This window comes from Pipistrellus kuhlii, unplaced genomic scaffold (assembly GCF_014108245.1).
Source record: "Pipistrellus kuhlii isolate mPipKuh1 unplaced genomic scaffold, mPipKuh1.p scaffold_m20_p_9, whole genome shotgun sequence".
In the NCBI taxonomy this organism is placed as follows: domain Eukaryota; kingdom Metazoa; phylum Chordata; class Mammalia; order Chiroptera; family Vespertilionidae; genus Pipistrellus; species Pipistrellus kuhlii.
In genome coordinates, this window is record NW_023425595.1 from 32684327 (window position 1) to 32707358 (window position 23032).

The window sequence follows — 23032 nt, forward strand, 5'->3', positions numbered from 1 at the left end:
ATCTATTTCCCAAGCAAGCCGACGCTGTACATAGTGACTGACTCTCAACCAGTCACCCAGGCTGCAAACACACACACACACACACAGCTCCCCCCATGCCATCCCCTCTGCATTCATGAAACCTTTCCTCAGGCCCCTACCGTGGCCCTTCCTGGCAACACACAGCAACCAACAACATAGACAATCACACATGCAAGCTGTCCCTACAACTCCCCCCGCGTTGACAGACACACAGCCACATACACAGAAGTTCCCTGTACACATAACAGTCATGTATACAGCTGCCTGCCACTCCTACCCCCAGTGCAGCCTCCTTCCTAGCCACACAGCATGCCATGCTGGACACAAACCTCACACTCACCCTAAGCCCCCGAGAACCCCTCCAAACAATCCCATTCACGAAGACACACACAATACTGCATGACACAACACACATGATCAAACACAAGGCACACCCAACATATGCAAGTCAGCCTGCCCTACACAAACACACACCCCCACTCACCCAGCCCTGGGTGCCCCCCACCACAGGTGACGGACACCAGATGGCAGTCCATCCCACGGCCCCAGCTGTCCCCACTCAAGACCAGGACAGCGGGGATGAGGGGGGGTTATAAGTTATAAACCGGCACCCCATCGCACCACCCCCACCCACCTTAGATCCCTGGGCCCCGTCCAAGGACCACACATTCCATGTTTACTCCCCGCCACCAGTGCCCACACCACGTCATGCCTGGCAACATGGGAGAGGTGGAGGTCCTAGGGAAGCCAGCCCAGCACTCTGAGCCTGCCCCTCCTCACCCCACAGCAGAGGCAGGGATAAGGGGTGACCACAGGGAAAGACCCCAGGACAAAGAGAGAGACCTAGGGAAATTGGGGGAGAGTGGGTCCAGGACAGACCAAGAGAGGTGGGCACATGGCCAAAGAGGCCAAACCCGAGAGAAACAGAGAAGCCCAGATAGACCCTGAGAAGCTGGAGGAGAGAACAGAGGATAAAGTGGGACCACCACACTCAGAAATAAACAAGAGGAGAGGGGGAGACAGCTGGAAAGAGACTAAAAGACCTTATACAGGGGGAGGGGGGGGGGAGAAGAGACAGCAGGGGAGGAGGAGGAGGAAGGAACGTGCTGGGAGGAGGAGGCCCTGGGACCCTGGAGTAGGGTCCCAGGTGAGGACCCAAGTCCAGATGTTTGAGTGGGAACCTGGGTGTGGGCACAGGTGAGGCGGTGGAGTGGGGGTGCAGGGGCTTGGAGTGAGGCCCCCGCCCGGAGTTGGGGTCCTCCCTGAGGGCTGCGGGCTCAGGTGTGCTGGCTGTGCCCGGAGTCTGACACACATGGCAGCGGATTGGGGGTTTGGGGGTTGGGGCAGGGCTCCTCCGCTCCTCTGGGAGGGAGGCAGGTGGTTCTGGACTGGAGCAGAGCCTTCGGGGTGGACTTGGGGTCCCACCGAGTACGGGGAGTTCGGTGCTTGGACGCAGTCTGGATCCCAAAGGGGCTCAGAGTCCGGGGTGAGATTTGGGCTGAGAGCGGGGGCTTCCCGGGCTCCGGGATGGGCTGCAGGCAGCGCGGGAGTGCGATTCAGACCGAGGGCAGGGTCTCCCCCCGCGGAGGGCTGGGGCCGGCGGCCGAGCGCTCCGGGAGGACCGGGCGGGCGCTGACCGTCCCCGCGGCTCCTCGTGCCGGCGCGGGCGGAGGGCCCCTACCTGCAGGCTGTCGGCGCATGGCGGCGGCGGCGGCGGCTCGTCCGGCTTGAGGAAGACCTGCTGGCCCCGCCTGAGGAATTGGACAACAGCGATGAGGATGTGGTGCAACACCAGGACCATGCTCGCAGCTGCCCGCCCGCCCGCCGGCCCGGCCGCTGCGCTCGGTCGGCGCGTCCGCGGCAGCTTCGCCGGGTCCGCGCTCCGTCCTCCCGGCCCCGCCCCGGCCCGCCCTCTCCCCGCCCCCGCCGCCCGCCCCGCCCACACCCCCGCCACCCTGGACAGCACCTCCCGGCTCGGCCGGGCTTCGGACCCCAACCCGACCCCCCGCCAGCTCTCCCCATCCCCCTCCTCTCCGCCCCCAAGTCTTCCGGACTCGAGACCCGGCCAGGGAGTCGGCTCCCAGCCTGCGCTCCCCGCTCCGGTCCCTTTGCCGCTCCTTTCGCCTCCCGGAGCCCCGGTCCTCTCCGCTCACATCCTCTTCCCCGCCGCCTGGGAAGTCCCGGAGCCAGACCAGCGCCCCAGGGCAAAGCGCAGGGAAGGGTAGTGCTGGGGAGGGGGGGGGGGAGGAGGAAGGGGGTAAAAGAGAGGGGAAGGGGCCCTCGCTGACAAATTACAGGGAGCCCGAGCTTGCTACTCTTCCAGGAAAAAAAAAAATGGTGAAGTCAGGGAGAATTTTGGAGGATGCGCTAAGACGCACAGACCCTGGAGCGGTAGCAAATCTGTGGAGGGGACACGTGCGCACAGACACGGACGCACACACCGGCAGACGCACCGCTCTTGAGAGGGGGTAGGAGCCCTGGAACCCCAGCACCGGGCGTGCCGGTCTGCAGCAGCGTCCTCGGCAGCCGGAGCGGCTGCAGGCCCCGGGGCACGCGGTCCGCAGTTGGGCGCTGGGACCCGCGCGCGCTCGCTCGCGGAGCGCACCTCTCCGCAGAGCCTCTGCACCGGGCGCCTGCGGCAGCCGCGGCGCTCCTGCGCCCCCTGCTGGCCCGCCGCGGCGGCGCAGCCGGGCTCTACTTGGCGGTCAGCCTGGCTGGGAGGATGGGATACCAGGTCACCGGGTCTAGCTCTCTCTGACCCAGCCCACCCGGTTCCTATCCTTCGCTTTGGCATGAGATCAGCTGCGGCGGTGAGACGTGTCTGGACTAGAGGATGCGTTTGGGTCTTTCTGGGCCTTTGCCAACAACTTGCTGCATGACCTTGGTGAGACTCACCGCTCCCGGATTTCTGGGCCTCCGTTTTCTCATCTCCTTGATAAGACTGCCAGAAGAATCAACGCCGATAATGGCGGAAGGACAGCCAGAGTCCTGACAGCCCTCGCTGTGGTCTGACCTGAATCTTTCCCACTGCACTGTGTGTGTGGGTCCCCCTCTCTGCGTCTCTCCCCTCCCCCCTTGGCAGGTGACTCAGTGAGCCCCCAGCCTCCCAGCCTGCCCACCTCACTGGGCTGATTCATCCGGGCCCTTTCTCCCAGGGGAGTGATTTCATTCATGTTGAGTCACTGGGCCCAGTCCTCCAGGACTCGGTCCAGGCACCTGGCACCCAGGCTGTGCCACCAGCCCCAGGGAAGGCCCTTCGTGCCAGGATCGCCCCACCTCTCTCTCTGGGGCTCAGCTTGGGGCGTGCTTCCTCCCCGGCTCACACACCTGAGTGATGCCCTCCCACCAGCACAGTACAGCCCAGCCCCTCCACCTGCCGTGGCAGAGCCTGTCACTCAGCCCTGGCTTGTTTCCCAAGCTTTCGCCCTTTCTCCACCTTTCCTTAAATTTACACTTCCTGTTCTTTTCAGATGGATGAATGACTCACTCTCACCTACAAGCCTTTGCCCATGCCACCCCCCCTTCCCAGCGCCCTCCAGATCCTGTTAATGTGCTTATCATTCAGGGGCCCTGCAGAGTGCCACCCCCCCCCCCCCAGGAGGCTACCTTAGTCCTCCGGGGACCCCTTTGTGTCTTTGCTGGGGGTTATGTCTGGGGGTGTGGGGAGGGGGAGGGAACATCTCTATCTCGGAGTGATCCAGGCCAAGTCAATGTATTTTACTGCATCTTCAAACTGGGGGCAATTTGTCCTACTTATTAACACTGTAAAAAACATGACATGGGCTAAGATGTGTAGAGGTTCTGGCCCAGAAAAGGCCCTCCTTTGCCCCTTTTGGCCTCAGTTTCCTGCTCTGTTAAGAGAGTGCCTGATGTAAGGCTATTGTAAGAAGTGAGTCTGGGCCCAGTGCACAAACCTGTTGGCAAATCCCGGGCGCCTGTCACCAGGTTGGGGTGAGACTCAGGATGCCCTCGGTGGGACACAGGCACCCAGAACGTATCTGTTAGGGCCATGGCCAGAGCTTTTGTTCCTCAGGGGCAGCCGGCCATCTCAGACCCCACAGCCAGGAGTCAACCCTGGCCTGGCACAGCTACCACCTGCTGGGCTCTCAGTCCTAGGCAGGACCTCCACACACTCACCTTTTAAAAAAATATATGTATTTTTATTGATTTCAGAGAGGAATGGAGAGGGAGAGAGAGATAGAAACATCAGGATGAGGAGAACCATTGACCGGCTGCCTCCTGCACGGCCCCCACCAGGGATCGAGCCTGCTACCAGGGCCTGTGCCCTCCTGGGAACCGAACCGTGACCTCCTGGTTCATAGGTCGACGCTCAACCATTGAGCCATGCTGGCTGAGCAGCACTCACCTTTGAGAAGTTATTTCTGAAATCTTACTTGGTCTCATACCTCCGCTCACTAGCCGGGGCCCCAGGAACACCTGTGTCTCTCAACTCGGAGAGATTTGTATTGTGTCAATCATTTTCAGTGGTTCTCAACCTTTCTAATGCCTCTACCCTTTAATACAGCTCCTCATGTTGTGGTGACCCCCACAGGTTGAGAACCGCTAGCACGGTCGCCTAAGACCTTCGGAAAACACAGATATTTATTGTACATTACGATTCATTAACAGTAGCGACATTACAGTTACGAAGTAGCAGGGAAAATAATTCTATGGTTGAGGGTCACCATAACATGAGGAACTGTATCATAGGGTCGCGGCATTAGGAAGGCTGAGAACCACTGCGTTAGATGCAGGCATTCCTCAGCGGGTTCGAGTCCTAACTCTGCCTAGACGTGCTGTGTGACTGGGCAGGCCACTGCACTCCTGTGGGCCTCACTTTCCTCGTCTGCGAAATGATTCAACACACTAGATTCAGTAAACAAACTGCTTCCTTTTGATGCTTGGCAGGATACAGAGTCCTTTCGCAAAGATCCCCTCCATGTAATCCTTGAAATTCTCCAACCAGCTCCCTCCCAGAAGAGGCTCCCAGGCTCCTCCCGCCGGGCTCTCACGGCCAGAAAGTGATCCTTGCTCCAAGGCCAGGGCTCCTCCACGCCCCGACCCTACATCCTGTGATTCGGGGCTGGGTTCTCACCCTGGCTCATGCCGGGGCCACCCCCACCACCACCACCAATACCAGATATTTTTAAATGCTCCCAGGTTTACAAACCCTGGATTAGATGCAACTTGGCCAAGGTGACCGGACGTCCAGCTTTTGGCGGGACAGTCCCGATTTTTAACAATGTGCCCCGCGTCCCGCGGTGTTTTTAAAAAGTCCCCAGCGGGACGTCTGGTCACCTTAATCTTGGCTGATCTCAGTACCATGAAATTAAGGGTCAGGGATAGCCTACCGCGGGCTTGGGGCTCTGTGTCTGAGGGGCTTTAACAATTATTAAACACTTGCTGTGTGCCTCACATTTCATCTTCTCAACAACAGGATAAGGTAGGATCTATGATCAGCCAGCCATATCTTGCAAGTAAGGAAAACTGAGGCGCAGGATGACTGAGGGACGTGACCATAGTCACACAGCTGAGAGTAGGAAGCCAAAATTCAAGTCCAGGTGACGAGGCTTAAATGTGTGCCTTGGATTCACGCCCCACCCCATCAGGAAGGGCCTGTGAGAATTTCTCCACTTCTCCTTTTGTCCCCAGCAGTCCAGTCACTGAGCCCGGGAGTGGCTGGCCCAGCCCCTCTCGCCCCCCTTTCCGTCTCCCTACCTTACGGCCACTCTAAGGTACCCAGTGGCCCAGCTCCCTCAGGGTAGGTTCTTTCAGAAAAGGTGACTCAGCCAAGAGTCTGGATAATGAGCCACTTGACCTCCAGCCCTGTCCAGGGGCCGGCCCGCCCTTGTTCCTAATCATGGCACCTCTGCGGGCACTTCCTCCCCCAGGATTGGGTGAGCAGGCTTTCCCCCTTACCATCGCTCATTCTGAGACCACGGAACCAGCAGTCCCTCAATACACCACAAATCTGCTCCCATCCCCAGGACCACGTGTCCTGCTTCTGTGCGCCTGTCTGGTGTCTGGCATGCATCTATCCTGTTGCTGCTAACCATGGTCAGACTTCCAGAACCCCCAGTTCAAACCTAGCCCTGCCCTGACATGCTGGGTGACCTTGGGCAAGGCTCTGGCCCTCTCTGGTCTCAGACTTCTCAGCAGCTGTGAAGGTTGGCCTGGTTCTCTTTGGGGGCTCAGGCAGCTCAGGTGGAGGGAGGCAGGGCCCAGGTAGACTTAGGTGGGCAGAAGGCAGCTCTCCTGGCAGGCAGGCTCACCAGGCCCAAGGACTGAGGAAGGACCAGATCCCAACACAGGAAGCTCCTTAGGAGAGTGTGTGTGTGACTCAGTCTCTCCACGGCTTAGAGTGGACCCTGTGGATTACAGAGGGCTCCACCCTCCGAGGGGGCCTACAAGGGGACAATCCAAGAAGCATCCTGAGGACCTGACATCTCTGTGGGCTTGTGTCCATCCAGAGCCTTCCCTCAGCACTTCTGCTCTGAAGAGGCCATGGGTGCAAACCACCCTTAGGTATCTGAGTGGGGAGGGTGTGTGTGTGTGTGTGTGTGTGTATGTGTAAGACCCTGCATCCAGGTCTGTGAGCATGATGTGGTAAAGGCTGGAGAGAATGAGTACAGGTTTCAAAAATTATCTGTGAGGCTGTGTGAGTCTTCCGTGGTATAGCTGAACTTGTGTATGTGTACACAAATGTGTGTGTGTCTATAGAATATGCAGATGTGTGTGTGTGTGCAAACAAGTATGTGTCTGTATGCAGGTGTGAATGTGTATGCCCACAAGCAGGTATATGTGTACAGTTGTGTGTGTTCACAAGTGTCCCACTATGGCACATATGGGCACTCATATATGAACGTGTGGGCAAATGTGTATGTGTGTACCCAAATGCACACCACACAGAGGTGCTGCCACTAGCCACTAGCCAGGTCAGCCCTGTGTGACTGCTGGCTGCAGCCCTCACAGAGAAAGAACCTGGCTGCAGACAAGTGGATTCGGGCTCTGGGTGAGCAGGGCCTGCTCCCAGATGCCCTACAGCAGCTGGAGTTCAGAAGAGCACAGGCTGAGTGAACTCAGGGCCCCGTGAGTGGGGGATGAGTCGGCCAAAGGACTCATTCATCTCCATATCATTTCCACGTTATTTGCATGTACATTTGCCTTGCCTGCAGCAGATGGATGGCCGCATGACCCTAGAAGGGGAAGGGAACCTGTAGGATTCTACTCAAGGACTAATTCAGGACCTGCTGGCTTACATGGAGGCTGAGGGCCAGGGATTTGGGCCTTAGCATACCTTAGGCCTTGGTATCTGCTCCTTACCATCCATGAACCCCGAGATCCTTCCCCTACACAAGGCTCCCCCAGGCCACTCAGTCATATACATGCTCACTGTCTTCCCACCAATACACACCCCCTCACTCCTACACACTCCCACACACATCCCTGTACGCATGGTCACATGCTCCTACACAGAGAGGTGAGGGGGCACATCTGCCCAGTGTCTCCTTTGGGGACCCTGTGCCGCCTTCTCCTGAGGCCCTCGATGCTGGAATCATCTTTTCCAAGTCTCAGCCTGCCTCACGCACACCCTCATGGCTCCCCATTGCCCACAGGATAAAGTCAGAGCCCTGGTCCTGGCCTTCATGGCCCTTAACCCTCACCTCCTCACCCCACTCCTCCCACCCCTAATGCTGACTCCTCCCACACCGCCATCCTGTCAGACTCTGATCAGTTCCGTCCGAGCCATCATAACCATGGAAACCAGGAAGGAAGATGAGCAAAAGGAAAGACAGATTCCAGCTTTCTCAGCGGCTCTACCAACCTCCCCAGCTCTGGGCTCTCATCTAGGGACAGGCAGTGGGCTCAGGTGCTCAGGCTCCCCAACCCCAACTGCTACCTTGTTTCCCCAAAAATAAGACAGTGTCTTATATTAATTTTTTTCTCCCAAAGTTGCGCTAGGTCTTATTTTCAGGGGATGTCTTATCTTTCCATGGGCTAGGTCTTATTTTCGGAGGATGTCTTATTTTCGGGGAAACACAGTATCTTCAGGAGCCTGGGGCAATGCAGACAGAGTGCATGTGAGAAACTCTCCTGCAACATCCATTGAGCCCTGTCCTCCCTGAGCCCCGTCCCGTCACTGAACCCCATCCTCACCGAGCCCACTCCTTCTCTCATGCCCCATGCCCTTACCCACCCCTTCACCTCCCCCCACTGGTGCCTCCTGATTTCCAGTCTGTAGGAATTTGTTGTGCTGCTTTGACTTCAGCCCCAGGATGTTTCCTCCTGAGCTTTGACCAGCAAGCTGGGTGGTGGAGGAAGGCAGGCCTGATCCAGGCCCGGGGCTGCTGCCGGAGTCCTGCCCAGCCTGGCCCGGACAGCTGCAGCCTGCAAGCTGCCCGGCTTCCCTCCCTGAGTATTCCTGGGCTGGCCTGTTCCCGGGGGTGCCTCAGTCTGCAGTCAGCCACGGGCCCCAGCCCCCCCCCAACATGTACACATATGCACAGATGTGTTCACTCACACGCACAGATAGGTGCACTCATACACACACATGTACAGACGTGCACACATATGTGCACTCATACACACACACCAGGGCTGCTTGCAGCTGAGCCCATGAGAAAGCCTACCAAAGCACAAAATTCTAAGCAGAGAGAGAGAGAGAGAGAGAGAGAGAGAGAGAGAGAGAGAGAGAGAGAACACGAACAGGGATCCAGGGCCCCCTACCTAAAACTCCCTAGGGAGGCCCCAGTGTGTGGCTTCGAGGCTCCAAGAACTCACAGAGGCTTTGTCTTCTAAGAAAGTGAGAGCCTCCGTTATAACACCCCATGTTTTGTTTTTTCAATTCTCACCAGAGGATAAGTGGAAGGGTGGGAGGAGGGGGAGAGAGAAAGAAATCTCGAGGTAACGGGGACACATGGATTGGCTGCCTCCCACGTGTGCCCCTACTGGGGCTGGGAGCCTGCAGCCCTGATCCTGTGCCTTCTTCTCCGGGGTGAGCCCCCCTGACCGGGAATCAAACCCTCAACACTTCCGTCTGAAGACTGACGCTCTGACCACTGAGCAACCGGCCAGGGCTCTAATGATTGGAAGCGTCTGTCCCTCTTACATGCTCTGAGGTGAGAGTTAGAGTCTGGAGGATGTAGGCGGCCAAGATCCCAATAGCCTGTTGTTCTAACTGCCTGGGACGTCAGGACTCCAACACCAGGGTTTCCCTCAGAACCTGTGGCCTGTGGGCTGGAGCCTCTGTGGATACCAGGGCAGAGTGGGCCCCCATGCCAGCCTCCACCTTTCTGCTCGCACCCTTGACCACGCCTGGGGCTCCACCACCCAGCTCTCTGCTAATTAAACCCGAACTTTAACGGGGAGGGAGGGCCAGGCCACACGGTGAATTTTCTCATTCAATCCGACTTTACAATTGATAAAACGGAGGCCCTGGGACAGGCGGTCATTTGTCACTCAGCTGGAAATAGTGGAACAGCAACCCAAACCTGGCCCCCGCACACCCGTGTCTCCCCAAAAAGGCCTGGGAGCCTCCTTTTCAGTCCCTCCTCTGAGTTGGAGCAGCTCCTCTCACCCCCAAAGCTCCTCCCTCCCCACCAGCTCCAGAAGGCAGAGACCATTGTCCCCTCTTCTCTCCCCAAGCCACAGGCAGTTTAGAGCCCCATTTCCTGTCCTGATTGATCCGAAGGCGCTCGATCCACAAAGACTCCTTAATGGGACCCGGAGATGTGGCGTTCGGTCTCCAAGCACCCGTCGCTATGGAAGCCAGGTGCTGCCAGCTCAAAGCCTAGCAACAAGGCTCCGGGTGGGGTGGGGTGGTTGGGGGCGGAGGGCATTGTCAGGGGCTCCTGAGGCAGCCGGCAGGAAGGGAGGGCTGGGCCTGCCAGGGGCGGAGGAAGGCAGAGGGAAGCAGGGCCAGGCAGAGAGAGGCTTGCAGAGGCCAACAGAGGGGATCCAGAGACAGCAGACGGCAAAGACACCGTCAGAAAGAAGGAGACGCATGAGGTGGAAGAAGACAAGAGCTGGCCAGAGCCTGGGGGACCAGGGAGACAGGCCATTGGCAGGGAGGGACTGAGTACCAGACAGGCTGACTCCCGGGGAGGGAGAGAGTGTGCCCGGAGCAGGGGAATGACAGAGATGGATGGGCCCGCGACAGGAGGAGATAAGCCTGAGGCAGGAGGCAATATAGAGGCAGATAATGAAGAGATGGCTCAGAACAGCGGGCGGGCGGGGCGCGCAGATGGGGAGGCAGAGCAGGCAGCAGCCGGGCGAGGGGCGGTGTTGGTCTGAGGACAAGGGCACAAGGTCCCAGGCGCCCTGAGCTGGCCCAGCCCCGGGCCCCTCCTCAGTGGCCTGCCTCTGTGTGTACCACCACCCCACCACCCGGCTCTCCCCCAGAGCACAGGACCGTCCTGGCACTCGCTCTTGGCCGAGGGACTGGTCAGAGAGCCCAAGTCTCCTGACCCCCCAGGGACAAGCCGGCAGGCCGTGGGAATCCATCCAGAGCTCCCCCCACCCTCCCCCGGGCCAACCACTCCCTGGTTGCCATGGAGGCACCTTCAGGACAGACAGCACACTTGTGTGTGTGTGTGTGTGTGTGTGTGTGTGTGTGTGAGTGTGTGTGTGTGTGTCCCGCCAGAGTGAAGGAGCCTAAGATGCAACCCCTTCTTCTCCAACAATGAGCCCAGACCCGAGGACAGAGCAGGCGCATCCGTGGAGAGAGGGCCCACAGCTGTCCCTCCCCGGCTGTGTCTGGGGAGTCAGGCTTTGGGGAACCCAAGCAGCTGACCCCTCAGGGGCGGGGGAGGGGCAGGCACCGGACAGGTGACAAATCGTTAATCCTCAGGGCAAGACTGAGATGGGAAGACTGAGGCCCCCAGAGGACAGTGACTTGCCCTGAGGTGCCTGAAGCAGAACTGGAATCCAGGTCTTTAGGGGCCAGTGCAAGTGGGAGGGCCCCGTGGAGGCTCCCCTGCCAGGGTGGAGACCGCCGCTCCAGGAAGTGGGCAATCCCAGAGAGACATGGGGTTGGGTCCTAGGCCACCATCCCTCCCAACAGCAGACATCCCCCACCTCATGCCAGAATGGGTGACAGGGTTTGCCTAGACTCTGTCAGGTGTCAGGTCTCTCCTTCCCCCTCCCCCTCCCCTTCCCAAGCTTTCATTACTGTTACTGAGGTGTGTGTGTGTGTGTGTGTGTGTGTGTGTGTGTGGGTACCCTTGGAAGATCCAGGTGTGGTTTCTGGCTCTCCAGCAAGGCGGTGTAGGCTGCCCCCTAACCCTCAGCTGCCCTAGAACAGGGGCTGCAGCCTCACTCTCCGCTCGGCCTCAGAGAAGGAAGGCCCCTGGCACCTCCCTAAAAGCACCCCGGGCGCTGGGCGAGGCTGTGAGGGAGATGGATGGCGCGGTGGCCGCAGGCAGGACTGGTGATTAGGAGACTAACAGCCCGGCATCCGGAAAGGAAGGGGAGGGAGGCTGAGCTGTGGAGCCATCCATCGGGGCTGGCAGGCCCAGCAAAGCCATCCAGCGAGACAGACGGACACGGGAGGCGAGGGGGCATGTGGGGCGGGGGAAGTGTGGGCCAGTGAAGGGCCAGGCGGCCAGGCTCAGCCCGGCGCTGACCCTCTCCGGAGCCCTGAGTGAGTCACCGTAACCTCGGGACTCAGGTTCTTCCTCAGTCTCTCTGCCCAGACAAGTTCCAGCCGCAGCAGATCCAATATCGGGCCCGGGGACAGGAGGAGCCTGGGAGGGTGTGAGGGCTCAGAGATGCTCTTCCCTCCTGTGGGCGCCCAATGCGGCCAAAGGTCTCCGAGGCTGAGGAGTAAGGGGACGTGGCACAGTGTCTGGGCCGGGAGCCCAAAGACCCAAGTTTGAATCCATGTAGGACCCCAACCCCTTGCTGACCTTAGCCAAGGCCCTGACTTCCCAGGTCCTTCCCAGAAAAAACCCCCACGACCGTTACCACGCACGCCCAGTGTCAGAAGGAGCGAAGGGCCATTAGCAAATTTCACTCAAACTGAGGGCAAAGCCTGGCAGACGAGGCTCCGTGGTTGAGCACTGACCTATGAACCAGGAGGTCACCGGTTTGATCGCTCGGGCATAGGCCTGGGTTGCACGCTCCATCCCAAGTGTGGGGTGTGCAGGAAGCAGCTGATCAATGATTCTCATCATTGAAGTTTCTACCTCTCTCTCCCTCCTCCTTCCTCTGTGAAATAATATATAGATATATATAGATATATAGATATAGATATAGATATAGATATAGATATAGATATAGATATAGATATAGATATTCACCTACAAACAAAAACTGAGGCATGGCCTCCCTGCTTTTGGAGTAGCCATTACCTGGAAAGATCCCGGCCAGCAGATCTGGCAGGAGGTCCTGTGTGGGTTTAGTAGGACCATGTGGGCCCACAATGCCTAATGACCTCAGCGGGCTTGATCAAGTCTGGGCCTCCGTTTCCCCAGAAATCAAACAAGCAACAACAATCTTCACGGGCTCCTCTTTCCTTGTGAGACAAACTGCAAACTCACTGCACCCACCGTCTCCCAGGAACCCCGCTTCCACCCTACACTGAGGCTGCTCTGGTTTTGTCAACCCCCATTCCTCCTGATGCCTCTGGACCTCTGTCTCCGCCGGAGTCTCCTCACCCAACGGGGCCTTCCCTGCGGTGTCTGAGGCCCCACCTCACTGAGCTCTCAAGGGTGAGGGCCAGGCTGACCTGGTTCCCAGGGCGGGGGAAGAGGTGGGCAGCTCAGGGCCTCCAACGGGGATGGCCCTTAGAGAAAATGAAAGGAAGGACCGGAGAAAGAAGGGAGGGAGAAGTGAAAAGAAAGCGATAAGGAAGGAGGGGGGGGAGGAGAAAATTGTCCCCCGGCTCCATTTGGCTCTAGCAGTCTGAATGAACTCTAGTTCACTCTAGATGGAGCTCCCATCCCCCGTCCCCTGCTCCTCTCCCCCAGCCCTCCCCGTTGGGCCCCAGCGCTTGTCACACACATTTATACAAAGGCCCGGAGCCAGAGGGGTCACTGGCCTCCGCCTGCACCCTGAATGGAGGCTGAGAACATGCCCGGTCGTCATAGCGATGCTGCGATGCTGTCATCACTAATTCATCACCCCGGCCCTGGGAGGCCAGCGAGGTGTGAAGGGAGCTGGTCAGAGCTGCAGAGAGCAGCCAGTGGGAGCCGGGGTCCTGGGGCTGTGGCCAGGGGGAGGGTCAGGGATTAAGTTCCACTTCTCCATCCAGTTGTGTCCTCCCTCAGTCTCCTAAAGCCCTTGGAGGAGAGACACAGACCTCTCCCCAGTCTGTCCTGTGCACCTACTGTGTGTCCAGCTCAGTCCAACCACAGAGAGGGGGGTCGGCGAATGCCGGGATAGAAAGCCCACCCCCTAAGGGTGTGAGCATGTGTCCGTGCCTTACTGTCCCCGGTGGGGCAGGGGGCTGCCCCTCTCATGTCACAGGCGCTGAGAAGGGGTGGAGGGAAGGTGGAGGAAGTAAGCCCATAGTGTGCCCCTTCCAGGCAGGCACGTGCCAGATGTTCCTAAAAAACAACCCATCCATTCCTCCCAGAAAACCTCCATGGTTGGAATTTTCACTCCGTTTTACAGATGCCCGCAGGTTCTTTCTGCCTAAATGCTCCCAGTCAATTCTGTCTGCTCCTCCTCCTCCAGGAAGACTTCCAGGCTGCCCCATCCCATTCCCCCTCCTCCCAACTCCCAGTGCTGGTGGGTGCGGGTCCTCCTTCACCACCAGGGGCTGTGAAGGGCACAGTTTTGTTTGTTTGTTTGTTTTGTTTTTTGTTTGTTGTTTTTTTCTGTCGAAAGTCACCTGTTCCTCAGGGGGCAGAAAGGCCATACTCCACCTGCCAGGCACCCAGCCCTCCTCTGACCCAGCTCCTTCATTCCCGGAACCTCAAAACAAGGCACCCACGTGGAGCAGGAGAATGGGGAGGAAGTAACAGGCACTCACTCCACACGTATTTACTGAACTCTTACCAGCGAGTGGCCTGTGACTGGATCTCAAGACACAAGGGTGAGCAAAGGAAGCATTCCTGCCCTTTTGGGGATTTGTCCCGTACGCTCAGCACCGGGGTTTGCTTTACACACATCTGCTTGGTTCTGGCAGTATGGATGAAGGTTGGTGGGGTTATGCCCATTTTACAGTGAAGAAACCTTAAGATCAGAGTGACAGGAACTTGCCCAAGGCCACACGGCTAGTCATCAGTAAAGGCAGGGTTCAAACCCACCTGTGTCTGACCCCCACCCCTCATTCTCATGAAGCTCCTGGGTGGGGCAGGGGGTCACAGATCTAGCTCCTGCCCTCAAGCGTTCCGAACCCAGTTTACCTGCCCAGGTCTCCACTGAGCACCCCTGGGAAGTGCTCCCTGTGTCTGGCCCCAGTCCCTCCTGCTGCTCTGTCTCCGGCCTCTCTATGCTGGGCCTCAGTGGGCGGAGGATCAGCTGTCCTCTCCTTGCGGAAACCTGGGGTGCTCCCCTGAGTCCCAGACCTTTCTCCACCCCCACCCCGCACAGAGGCCTCCCCCACAGAGCGGTGTTTTCTAAAAATACCCTAATCCCTCCCTGCTTGTGCTCTCATTAAACGGAGTGAGTCACTACTTTAAGTAATTTATTGCTGGTTACGTAATTGGCGTAATATTTGGTTCTAGAACTGGGGGAACGAAAGAGCTCCCCTTCTTTTCAGGGGCTTGCTAATCCACGGAGGGGTGTACGGCCCCAAGTGGGGAGATTGGGAGGGAAGCGGAGTAAATTTTGGACTCGTCCCTGCTCTTGTCTGGACCAACCCATGGCCATAGGGTGGACCTGATCATAGGAACCCTGACTCTCCACTCTGTCCCCCACTCTGTGGGTTCCTGAGGCCACACTCCCAGCTGCCCGAGCCCTCAGGCCAAAAGCCTACCCTCAGAAGCCGGTGTCCTGCGCCCCCTCCCCTCCGCACCTCACCGCCTCGGCCTGCCCCCAGGAACCAGGCCCAGGAAGGGGGAGCACCTCCACTCTTGTGGGCTCAAGGAAAACCCAGCACCTCCACAGCCCCGTGGGAAGTCCCGCCCCAGAGGGCACTGACTGCGAAGGGCATAAGAGAAGTTGCGGGGAGGGGAGGGAATAATAAAATATTCCTTTCTTGATTGAAAGGGTGGTTCTATGACTGTACATATTTACCAAAACTCATTGAATCATACACTTTGAATTGGTGATTTGATTGTATGTAAAGTATACCTTAATAAAAATGGATACAAAAAATAAAATTTAAAAAAAGAAGTCACACCCCCAGCTCTGGGCTCCCATCACACAACAGCTGGGCAGAATCGGCAGCCGCGCAGACACCCAGGGGAGGAGCAGGGACCCAGCGTGGAGGGCGCGTAGTAGGTGCCACACAGCACACGTGGGTTTCAATTAGCAAGAGCTCAGCGGCCCCTCCTGGGGCTGCTCACACCTCCTTGGTCTCATTAGCTCTCCCCGCGCGCTCTCTCGCAGCAGCCCAGGAGGGGCCGAGCTGAGCACCAGGTGCGCTACAAACGTCGTCTCATTTAATCCTCACGGCAGCCCTAACAAGGTGAGCTCTGCGATCACCCCTTTTACAGGCGGGGAACAAAGGTCCCGCAGCCAGGAAGTGGGGGAGCTGAGGTGTGAACCAGGAGACCTTCCCCAAGGCGTGTGTACCTAACCACTCACCTCTACCACCAGGTGGCCCGCTCGGGGAGCCCTGCAGGGAGGAGGCGCCTCTGACCCCAGCCCGGATAGTAGGTGCTCCAAGGAGAGGCAGGGTACACCCAAGCAAAGAAAGCAAGTGAGCATGTGTGAGCTCAGGGAGGTGGAGAGGCAGGGCGGCTCTGGGAAGGAGGGAACTGGGTCAGGCAGCAAGCCCGGAAGCGACACAAGAGAAAGGAGGCAGAGGGCACCCGGCTATGCCAGCCTGTGGGCTAGATGCCCGCTCAGTCCTTGAGCAGCCAGGGCTTCTTGCTGCTATTCCTGACTCACTCCCCCCAGATGTGTCTCTTCCCAGTTTCTTGGCCCTCATTGCCTACTCACAGCCACAGCCAAGCACAGGCAAAAGCCTTCATCCCAAAACCGGTCCAAGACCTGGGAGTGCCAGGTGGCTGGGGAGTGCTCCGAGGTTGAGGAGTATGGAAGGGGAACCAGGACCTGAAGAATGAAAGAAACCAGCCCAGTGAAGGGAGGGGGCGCCAGGAAGGGTGTTCCAGGCAAAGGGAACAGCATATGCAACGGCCCAGAGGTGAGAGAGGCTGCACAGGTGGGGAACCAGAGCTGGCCGGGCCTGGCTACCGATGGGCCTATGCAGAGTGTGAGTGTGCTGCAGGCGTGCCCCATGCGTGTGCTGAATCACGTCTGTGCTGCACACCTGGGTGTGTACACCGGGCTGTGCGCACAAGTGCTGCCGTTCATTGTTTCTAGGCCAGTTTTTAGGTTCATCGTTGCCGGTTTCTCAGTGTGTATTGTATGTGTTGTGTGAGTGCTGTTGTCTGGTTCTGTGTGTGCATGCCTGTGTCTGTTGAGGTTTTTTGTTTATGTGTATTTGTTTTCTCGTGCCTGGAGCTGTATGTTTGTGGCCGGGACACTGGATCCCTGAGCTCAGGTGGTGGTAGTGGTGTGGGGGTGTGGGGGCGTGGGGGTGGAGGGATGGGGGTGCATGCAGAGGGGAAGCCTGGGGCAGGGGTGATGAGCTGGGATCCAGTTGCACACAATAGCACTCAGTGGGTGAGGCTGCACCGGGAGATGCTAATTAACTGATACTGAGTCAGCGGCCTGGGGCCCCGTGGAGGCGGAAAGTGGATTCCCACTGGCACATAACCCCCGGATGAGCTGGCTGGGCCAAGGCCTCTAGCCACCCAGCACCAGGAGGGGACATCTTCTGACTGCCTCCCAGGGAGGCCAAGGCCTGGGCTCCAAACAGCAAGAAGGATTGAGCTCCAACTCCAGGATGAAGGTCTTAGAAAGGAGGGTTTCATTAGACTTGTCCGTGGACAGGTCATAAGGGATGAGGCAACTGGGACCTGGCCTCTGCTCTTAGGGCCGCAGTCTGAGGGGGTGACTTCTGGTGCCGTGGGGGGTGCTCTGGAGTGTGGAAGCCACAGGCCCAGAGGGGGTCAAAGGGGCCACACCGCCCTGCACTGGTGGGTGGACACTGGGGAGCTGGGGCCACAGCTCAGGTGGGTGAGCTAGCGGGTGGGGCTGCCACTGTTTCTCTGTCTACGTATCTCACCTGTCCTCAGCCGCCCCACGCAGCCTCTCACCTGATCTCCACACCAGCCTCCCTGCTGGCTCCTCTAACCCTTCCCTTGGGGCTTCCTAAACCCAAAGATCCCCACCGTCCGATGGCCTCTCCAGCAGCCCCTGTGCTCCCAGACGGAGCGGGGCTGGCACGGCAGGAAGGAGCCCCAGGGCACCACCCCCAGGACTGGAGAGCACGACAGAGTGGGTATCCAGCGGCAGGGCCTGGCTTCTGCTCCCAGACCCGCCAGCGGTGTGACCTTGGGCAGGCTGGCACTGTCTCAGTTTCCCATCAACCGTGTGTCCCTCCAGATCAGGCGTCTTCAAACTACGGCCCGTGGGCCACATGTGGCCCGCAGAGGAGTCTGATCCGGCCCGCCAGGTTTTTTGGGCAGTGAGCGCAGCCGAGGTGTTACAGTAGGAATTAGTAGTTCATATAGTCCGGCCCTCCAGCTCTCTGAGGGACCGTGATCTGGCCCCCACTTTAAAAAGTTTGAGGACCCCTGCTCCAGATCATCCAGATATCCACACAGCCTGAGGCTTCATGGCCCCCACACCCTGCCCTCTGGCCTCAGTTGGGTTCTGCCACTGGGGTACTCACCCCCCCACCCTGCTCTGACCTGGAGCACTCTTCTTCCCCTCTGGCCTCTCGGATGCTAGTCCTAAGCACCTGGCATGCTCTGCTGGTTCCCTCTCTTGCCCCAACTCCGGAATAGTTGCTTCATCAAACTGCCTCCAATCAAACCTTGTGAGGGCGTCCTCCGTGTCCCCTCTACGAAGAAGGGTAACTCCTTGGAGGGTAGTTGAGGTGGTTAAGCGAGGTGGTTTCAAAATACAAAGGGCATCTGGAAGCCTTAGCGCTCTCTAGCCAGCCCCCAAACGCCACCCCACATAAAGCTGTAAGCTAGCTGAGTTCTCTGGTGTGGGAAGGATGCACTACCAAGCTACCTGCTTCCTTCCTCTCCCACCCAATTCCCGCCCAGCTGCCTGCACCAGGACGCTTCCACCCCTGCTCCGTCCAGAGCCAACGTCTGTGCCCCCAACCACGGACCCCCCGCCTTAGAGCCCCCCACAACTCAGACAGGAAGCTGTCCGCCTGCTGGTCTGCTCCTGCTGCACCAGCACGGAGCCTCAGAGCTGCTCGGTCCCAGCTCTCACCGCCCCCACCATCTCCACCAGAGTGTCCTCACATCCAGCCCCTGCCTCCAGCCCCAAGCTTCCAGGAAGACACATTAGGGGCCTCCCTGTTTCCAGCTGGACAGGCTAACCTTACACATTCCCACTGCCCCAGCTGTGTGTGTGTCTGTGTGTGTGTGTGTGTGTGTGTGTGTGTGTTGGGGTGGGGGGAGGGTGCTCTGGGCTCAAACCCCCCCATGCTGAGTGGGCTGGGGCCTGTCCCTCTTGCCCCTCCGTGGCAGCTCCAGCTCCAATGGACCTCAGAGAGCTTGCACCCAGCTTTCCTGCTAGGGCAGGAGTCTCGTCTGCAGGCTCCCTAACCAGGCTGCCCAGGGCCCCCTCACACCTCCCACCCCAGACAGGAAGTTCATCCCTTCCTTCCAGGGCAGCCCCTTCCACTCAGCCAAGCTGGGCCTCCAGGACGCTCCCACCGCCCCAGGGCTGTCTCAGTGCTGAGTTCCAGGTGAGATTACAAGGAAAGCCTGAGGATAATGGAGCCCTGAGAAAGCATCTGATGCAAAGATGAGGAAACTGAGGTTTCTAGAGGAGGCCCCTCACCTGGTCCCACCCCACTAATGGCTCCTCTCCATGGAGACTCTGAGCTCCATGGAATGACGGACTTCACAAGTTCCCAGGAGGAATTTCACAGCGGGCGGGAGCTCTGGTCCAAACTTCAAAGGCTGCATCTGAGGCCTGGAAGGAGCGGAAATGCCCAGGTTGGGAGGTGGCCTCACGCCAGGACTCAGATCTTTACTCTGAGCTCCCCATTTGCTCAAGAGCTTGGAGGGAGGGAGGGAGGGAGAGCGAGGCAGGGCAGGAGCCAGGGAGGGATGCCAGACACACCCCTCTCTCTGCTCTAGGCCCTGCCATCTGGCCCTGGACCCAGCTGTGTGACATTGGGTTAATCATTACCCCTCTCTGGGCTTTAATATTTGCATCTGTAAACAAAAAGACTGGGCTGGGAGTCCCTGAACCTCTAAGGGGGATGGAGGGTGGGTGCTGGTGGGACCATGAAGAGTTCTTAGGAGAATGAAACCTAGACACCCGTCAGCCATGTCTAGCATCTCAACTTAACAGCCCCCGATCCTGGCTGACTCCACCTGAGCCTGAACACAAAGACCGCCTGATCCTCTCGGATCCTCACTGACGGGAGGGCTCCCAGATTCCCCGGAGGAAATGCCAGCCCCACGCATGACAACCCTTCAGCGCAAGTCCACACACATCTCATCTCTCCCTTCAGGCAGGGGGGACCCAGGAGAGAAAGTGTTGTCACCAGACCTGGGGCCTGGCCTTGCAGGGGCAGCAGAGCAGGTGCATGTGCCTCCACACACAGTCACTCCCCCAGGCCCTCACACTCACACATGGACACCATGTGCCCGGAGATCCACACCCACACACAGTTTTACTGGGACACATGCACCTAACATGACACATAGGTATACACACACAAGCCACATTTGCATGTACATAATATAAATCAGGCATAAAAATGGATGCTCACGTGTTCACACATATGAATATGTCCACACTTTTATACAAACATTTATCCACATGATCTCATCCTCTCAGACCTATATACATACACGCACAACAGGAAGCTCACATTCAGGCAGGCACACACACACACACTCACACACAAACACAAAGAAACCAACCAATCTCACCCTCATCTCAGTAATTCACAATCTAATAGAAACCCAGACCCCAGTTGCAATGTCACTCTAAATCCATGTCCAAACCTAAGCCTGTTCTAGAACTGTGAGGAGAAACTTTCTTGTCTGCTGGTTTAATCCTTCCTGTGTGTCTGTCCCTGCTGTGTTGAGGTCCAGCCTTTCCTCAGCCTTCCTCCCCTCCCCCCCCGACAATCCATGTCAGCAAGGCCTCCCACCCCTGGCCAGTGGAAGGGAAGAAACATGGGCTGTCCTCTCTCCTTTCTTCATCTCTGCTCCTTGTCCAGCTTCGCCCCTCCCTCTCCCCTGCCTTTCACACACAGGGAAGATCCAGGCTGGAAGGGATGGTCTGTGACAGCAAACCCTGCTGGAGACATATGGCATTACAGAACAGCTCTATGGAACATGCTCATCACTCCCCAGGCTGGAGTGGAAGGGAATAGGGTAAAAGAGAGAGGAAGAAGAGGAAGAGGAGGGGAAGTGTGAAGGAGAAGGAGCAAAATGCTGGGAGCACCAAGGATGGAGTTTAGACACTTCAGCCTGTCTTGCGTTTCTCCACTCCAACCCATTCAGCCCAGGCTGCAAGATCAATCTTCCCAAAGCCCAGCTCTAACCAGGCCCTGCTACTTCTCAGAAGCCCTGGGCACATCCTAGTGGGCCACAGTGGCAAGTCCAAACTCTGAGCCTGAGGTCAGTTCTCTGAACTCGCCAGTCCATCTCATAACCTCACATCCCAAGGAGCTCAGCCCTTGCCCTTTGTCCCTTGAGCTGGGCCTTAGCTCAACTGCTCCTCTGCTGAGATATCTCCTTGTCCATATCTTGCCTGTCCTCCAGGGCCTGGCCCTTGCCACCTGGAATGATGATCCATGGAAAGAGCCGGGGCTTTGGGGACAGGCAGACCTGTGTTCCATCAGTCACTGGCTGACTGCCTCTGGGCAAATGATTTCCCCTGTCAGGTCCTCTGTTGTTCATCCGGAAAACAGCAGTCTCTTGTGTTTGTGGTGAGGATTAAATGAGATCATGGATGTGAAAACAGTGCTCTGGAGGCTCTAAACTTGTGTGTGAATTGGTGAAGAGTCATAATTATGGCTTAATCCTTTTACACATCCCTGCCCCCATCTGCACTCCCAACACCTAGCAGGCTGAGGGATTCCTGAAGGATGGATTGAGGCTGCTTCACCTCTGGGCCCCACATCCCCCAGCACTCCCAGGGCCTGTCCCCAGCCAGACTCAGCAGTGGAGCTGGGTCCAAGAAGGGGCAGGACGAAGTGTTCTTACTGCGAAGTCACACTGGACTACAACTCCCAGCATGACTCACAGACTGTCATGTTTAAAATCCTTTCTAACAAACCCTTTCCTCAATGTATTCTCTGGGGATTAGTCTCAGACCAGACCAGACAGGGCAACCTAGGGAGGTGGTCACATGACTCTAAGGCCCCTAGGCCCCTCTCGCAGAGCATCCACACTTCTCACCATCCTCACCACCACGGCTCCATTTCAGACCTCCTGGCTCCCACACAACGACAGCTTCTGGGCTCTCAGCTCTTCCCTCTCCCCCTCTGGGCCCCACAGAATCTTTCTAAAAGTGTAGGTGCATGTGGGTGGCTCATCATGGCAGCAGCTAACCTTTATAAGCACCTGCTCCATGCTTGGCACTCTGCTCTCCGCTTCCAGATTCTTCAGGGAAGTCTTATCATTCCCATGCCACTGCTCACATGGGGTTCAGAGAAGTTAAATAAGTTGCCCAAGACCATACAACTACAAAGTGATGGTGCTGACATGTGAACCTTTGCCTGTCTGCCACCTTCTCTATCCTATTTCCAAAGCCTCCTCTGAACCCAGGGTTGGCATCCAGAGTGAGACTCCAGAAGCCACAGGGTCCACATATCTCGTCAGCTACACTGTTGGGAAGTCCTCCCAAATGTCCGATTTAAATCTCGTCCGCTGCACCACGCCCCGTTGCCTCCGTTTTCCAGGGCGGGCAGTGAGAGGGTGACTTCAGGGACTTCATAAACTGGGTCACGTCACTGGGGGCTGGCCTTTCCCAGGGAGTGGGCAGCTGAACAATGGGAGATAAATGTGTGGAAACATCCCTGTTACTAAATATATCACCTCAACAGAGGATGGGGTGCCGAAGCGGAGCCCAAGGCCCAAACCCCCCTAGAGGCCACAATCTTGAGGCTCAGATAAGCTGGGTGCTCAGAGCAGCAAAGGCTGAAGCCGAGGGGGTGTGAGGCCAGCACTAAAGGGGTGATGTCTCATCCTCCAGGTCAAAGCTGCCAAGTCCGCGCTGGCTGATTTACATATTACTTTGCATTCATTTGCATGGCACTTTCTGGAAGGGGCCCACATTCTTCAGCCACTGCCCCTCCCCCATTTCCGAGGTCTTTTTTTTTTTTTTTTTTCCCCCCCACTGAACACCCCATTCTCATGCAAGGAGGAGCTCCTCGGCAGAACTACTGGGGGCATTAGGAGAGACCAAGAAGATGTAAACAGAAAATGCTTCCTATGGTCTACCCTCAGCTCCCCACTCTCCTGCTGCCCTTCATGCTTAGATCACTGCACTCCCACAGTTCTCACACAAGCACAGCTCTCCTCAGGGTCTTGCACGTGGCCCTCCTTCTTCCTGGAGCTAGCCCTCAGTTCTGCCTAGGGCAGTGACCCTTCCTTCTAAGGCCAGCCCCAAAGCCCCCTCTTACATGCCTGCCCCAGACATGGGCAGAGGTGGGAAAGACCATGGCTTCCCCCTGCATGGTCACCAGCTCTGTGGGGCCGCCATCTTTGGTTGAGCAGCAACCCAGTGAATGGCTGCTGAGTGAACCAAGGAATGACTGAATCCCTACCCCCCTGCCTCTCTGAATCCCGCTAGGCCCCTCCCCCTGGCTGCCATCACTCACCTCCAGTGCCAGGAG

The 23032-nt window shown here is 57.7% G+C and overlaps 1 protein-coding gene across 1 annotated transcript in view; it reads right to left on the reverse strand.

The window, feature by feature from the left end:
* PDE2A (phosphodiesterase 2A) overlaps positions 1–23032 on the reverse strand; it is an 87672-nt gene that overhangs the window by 60601 nt on the left and 4039 nt on the right. The window contains 1 exon segment of the mRNA XM_036426871.2: positions 1703–1772. Coding sequence (XP_036282764.2) covers positions 1703–1772 — 70 coding nt within the window.